General features: G+C 59.2%; 1 protein-coding gene across 1 annotated transcript; it reads left to right on the top strand.

The window, feature by feature from the left end:
• The first annotated feature begins 217 nt into the window (after positions 1-217).
• LOC125449769 (interferon-stimulated 20 kDa exonuclease-like 2) lies at positions 218-3,879 on the top strand. Its single transcript, XM_059644354.1, has 3 exons — positions 218-998; positions 2,242-2,442; positions 3,620-3,879. The coding sequence occupies exons 1-3, from the start codon at positions 369-371 to the stop codon at positions 3,728-3,730; spliced, it is 942 nt and encodes a 313-aa protein (XP_059500337.1). The 5' UTR covers positions 218-368; the 3' UTR covers positions 3,731-3,879.
• Positions 3,880-4,570: the final 691 nt, after the last annotated feature.

The raw sequence follows: 4,570 nt of genomic DNA, 5'->3' as shown, positions 1-4,570 counted from the left end.
GGCTCCTCTTTGGAGTGTCAGCGTGGACCGGTCGGGCCAAATGGCCTCTTTCCGCACTCTAGTATTTCTGCAATCCCATGATTCTGAACATCAAGGAAGCTCAAGGCTTGGGGGCCTTGCGCTGGAAAGTGGGGATTGGTCAGCATAGCCTTGGTGGGCCGAAGGGCCTCTTCCATGCCGTCCTCTGATGGTGTTTTTGTTTTTCCCTGCAGATCTCCCAGTTGTTGTCTCTGGCCCCTGAATGTTGGGCATCCAGGGGCTGTAGATCGCTGACCCTGGGGAAGAAGGGTCCGGCTGGCTGGTACCACCGGAGAGATTGCCCCCAGGGGAGGGGTCTCCAGCCTCTGCTCCCTCTGTCAGCCTGCACCATGTCGGACTGCATCCTGAACCTGGACTTCTCACCAGTGCAGCCTTCCGTAGCGGCTCAGCCCAGCCTCAAACATAAGCGGTTCCTGAAGAGACGGGCCTACCTGGAGAGCAGGGGCTACCTGAACAAGAAACGGGGCTCGGGGGGCCGGCCCCCTCCCTCCACCCACCAGACTCCGAGGCCCCCCGGCATCCCCAACGGGAAGGCAGAGAGGACGGGTAAAGGGAGCCAGGGGGCTAGCCAGCCCGTCGGCCGGGGTGCAGCCCCCTCGGAGAAGGACCAGCTCCTGGCCGAGTGTCAGAGCGGACTGCCTCCCCCTGGCCGGCGCGGCCGCCCCAGACCCCGACACCAGTCCCAGCACGCTGCCAGGCCCGCCCTCGCTCCGCCCCCGCCCCGGGGACCCCACAAGCCTTACAAGTGCTTGGCCCTCGACTGCGAGATGGTGGGCACTGGTCAGGGGGGCAAGAGGAGCGAGCTGGCCCGCTGTAGCCTGGTGGGTTACGACGGAGAGCTGGTCTACGACAAGTACATCCTGCCCCCCAACCCCATCACCGATTACCGGACCCGCTGGAGCGGCATCCGGTGGCACCACATGAGGAACGCCACGCCCTTCAAACTGGCACAGAAAGAGGTGAAACACCAAGGGTATGGGACGGGCGGGGGGCGGCGTGGGAAATGTTCAGGCTCATTCAGAGAGGGGGGCTGGCACTGGAGGAGGCCGTTCAGCTCCCCCCCCCCGAGCCTGTTAGGAATAGCAGGAGGCCATTCAGCGCCCCCCTCCCCCCGAACCTGTTAGGAATAGCAGGAGGCCATTCAGCGCCCCCCTCCCCCCCGAGCCTGTTAGGAATAGCAGGTGGCCATTCAGCGCCCCCCCCCAAGCCTGTTAGGAATAGCAGGAGGCCATTCAGCGCCCCCCTCCCCCCGAGCCTGTTAGGAATAGCAGGAGGCCATTCAGCACCCCCCCCGAGCCTGTTAGGAATAGCAGGAGGCCATTCAGTGCCCCCTCCCCCCGAGCCTGTTAGGAATAGCAGGAGGCCATTCAGCCCCCCCTCCCCGAGCCTGTTAGGAATAGCAGGAGGCCATTCAGCCCGCCCCCCCCGAGCCTGTTAGGAATAGCAGGAGGCCATTCAGCCCCCCCCCCGAGCCTGTTAGGAATAGCAGGAGGCCATTCAGTGCCCCCTCCCCCCGAGCCTGTTAGGAATAGCAGGAAGCCATTCAGCCCCCCCTCCCCGAGCCTGTTAGGAATAGCAGGAGGCCATTCAGCCCGCCCCCCCCGAGCCTGTTAGGAATAGCAGGAGGCCATTCAGCCCCCCCCTCCCCCCCGAGCCTGTTAGGAATAGCAGGAGGCCATTCAGCCCCCCCCCCCTCCCCAAGCCTGTTAGGAATAGCACGAGGCCATTCAGCACCCCCCCCCCCCGAGCCTGTTAGGAATAGCAGGAGGCCATTCAGCCCCCCCCCTCCCCACCACGTCAAGCCTGTTCGGAATAGCAGGAGGCTATTCAGTTCCCCCACCCCCTGCTACCCAAGGCTATTACATAGGAAAAGGAGGCCATTCAGCCCCCCTCCTCGAGCCTCTTAAGAAGAGCAGGAGGCCATTCAGTCCCCCTATCCCTGCCGACCCAAGGCTATTACATAGGAAAAGGAGGCCATTCAGCACCCCCCTTCTCGAGCCTGTTAGGAATAGCAGGAGGCCATTCAGCCCCTGGCCTCGAGCCTGTCATGCAGGAACAGGAGGCCATTCAGTTCCCCACCCCCACCCCAAGGCTGTTACCCTCCTGTTAGCGCTGCACTCGCTCTAAGACCCGTACCTTGTTGCTGTGATGTGGCGAGTGTGGCTCACTGTGTTGACGGGTCTCTACATTGGATTTCTGCAGATATTAAAGCTCCTGTGTGGGAAGATTGTGATTGGTCATGCTGTCCACAATGACTTCAAGGCACTAAACTACTTCCACCCGCAGTCCCTGACCCGTGACACCTCGAAGATCCCACTCCTAAACCGCAAGGCCGGCTTCCCTGAGAGGGAGGCAGTCTCACTGAAGAAACTCACTAAACAGCTGCTCCATCGAGACATTCAGGTGGGTCAATGCCAGCCTCAACTCCATAGCTCAAACACCTCAACCCAGACTGAATTCCAGAATTCATCGCCACACCTCCATTCACTCCTGTCTCTGTCACCTCCTCCAGCCCCCTACACCCCCTCCCTATCTCTACCACCTCCTCCATCCGGTACACCCCCTCCCTATGTCTGTCACCTCCTCCATCCCAAACACCCCCACCCTATCTCTGCCACTTCCTCCACCCCGTACACCCCCTCCCTATCTCTGTCACCTCCTCCATTCCATATACCCCCTCCCTATCTCTGCCACCTCCTCCATCCCATACACCCCCCCATCTCTACCACCTCCTCCATCCCATACACCCCCTCCCTATCTCTGTCACCCCCTCCAGCCCCCTACACCCCGTCCCTATCTCTGTCACCCCCTACACCCCCTCCCTATCTCTGTCACCCCCTCCAGCCCCTACACCCCCTCCCTATCTCTGTCACCTCCTCCAGCCCCCTAAACCCCCTCCCTATCTCTGTCACCCCCTACACCCCCTCCTATCTCTGTCACCCTCCTCCAGCCCCTACACCCCCTCCCTCCCCTCCCTATCTCTGTCACCCCCTCCAACCCCCTACACCCCCTCCCTATCTCTGTCACCCCCTACACCCCCTCCAACCCCCTACACCCCCTCCCTAGCTCTGTCACCCCCTACACACCCTCCCTATCTCTGTCACCCCCTACACCCCCTCCAACCCCCTACACCCCCTCCCTATCTCTGTCACCTCCTCCAGCCCCCTACACCCCCTCCCTATCTCTGTCACCCCCTCCAGCCCCCTACACCCCCTGCCTATCTCTGTCACCCCTCCAGCCCCTACACCCCCCCCATCTCTGTCACCCCCTCCAGCCCCCTACACCCCCTCCCTATCTCTGTCACCCCCTCCATCCCCTACTCCCCCTCCCTATCTCTGTCAACCCCTCCAGCCCCCTACACCCCCTCCCTATCTCTGTCAACCCCTCCAGCTCCCTACACCCCCTCCCTATCTCTGTCACCCCCTCCAGCCCCCTACACCCCCTCCCTATCTCGGGAATATCCTTCCTGCATTTACCATGTTTAGTCCTGTTAGACTGTTAGTGGTTTCTCTGATTACCCCCTCCTTCTAAACTCCCAGCCAATAAGTTCTAACTGATCCAGTCTCTCTTCTTACATTAGTCCTGCCATATCAGGAATCAGTCTGGGAAACCTTGGCTGTCCTCCCTCAACAGCAAGAATGTCCTTCCTCAGATACGGAGACCAAAACTACACCCAGTATTCCAGGTGTAGTCTCACCAAGGCCCTGTCTAAATGCAACAAGACATCCCTGCTCCTGTAATCGAATCCTCTCACTCTGAAGGCCAGTATATCATTCACCTTGTTCACCACCATCTGTATGTGCATGAGACAGTAGGAACTGCCGATGCTGGAGAACCTGAGACAGCAAGGTGCGGAGCTGGATGAGCACAGCAGGCCAAGCAACACCAGAGGAACAGGGAAACTGACGTTTCTCAAGAAGGATCTAGGCCCGAAACGTCAGCTTTCCTGCTCCTCGGATGCTGCTTGGCCTGCTGTGTCCCTCCAGCGTCACACCGTGTTATCTCCGTATGTGCATGCTTGCTTTCGGTGACTGGTGTACAAGGACACCCAGTTGCACCTCCCCCTTCCTTTTCGAATCTATCTATCGGCATTCAGATAATCATCTGCTCTCCTGTCAGTGCATCAACGCTGCCCTTATTTTAATTACATTTTCCACCCCCCGACCTGGTTTTGTTTACATTTTGAATCGCGCTCAGTACCATTTGGGCCAGACAATGACCATCTCTGATAAGAGACAAGGGTACTATGGGTCTACCCACAGCACATGGACTGCCCACTTGATTGGCACCACATCTGCACGCTCCACCCCCGATGCTCAGCAGCAGCAGTGTGTACCATCTACAAGATGCACTGCAGCAACTCATCGAAGATCCTTAGACAGCACCTTGCAAGCCCATGGCCACCACCATCTAGAAGATCAAAGGCAGCAGATACATGGGCACACCATTCCATGCTGCAAATTCTTCTCCAAGCCTCTCGCTATCGTGACTTGGAAATATCTTGCTGTTCCTTCGGTGTCGCCAGGTCAGA

Source organism: Stegostoma tigrinum, unplaced genomic scaffold (genome assembly GCF_030684315.1).
Source record: "Stegostoma tigrinum isolate sSteTig4 unplaced genomic scaffold, sSteTig4.hap1 scaffold_747, whole genome shotgun sequence".
In the NCBI taxonomy this organism is placed as follows: domain Eukaryota; kingdom Metazoa; phylum Chordata; class Chondrichthyes; order Orectolobiformes; family Stegostomatidae; genus Stegostoma; species Stegostoma tigrinum.
This window is presented reverse-complemented; position numbering and strand designations above follow the sequence as displayed.

Bases quoted from the DNA above. Each gene is read 5' to 3' on its own strand.
- LOC125449769 (XM_059644354.1), top strand. From the start codon at position 369: ATGTCGGACTGCATCCTGAACCTGGACTTCTCACCAGTGCAGCCTTCC. The intron at 999-2,241 runs GTGAAACACCAA...GGATTTCTGCAG, and splicing joins TCAAACTGGCACAGAAAGAG to ATATTAAAGCTCCTGTGTGG. The intron at 2,443-3,619 runs GTGGGTCAATGC...TTCTTACATTAG, and splicing joins TGCTCCATCGAGACATTCAG to TCCTGCCATATCAGGAATCA.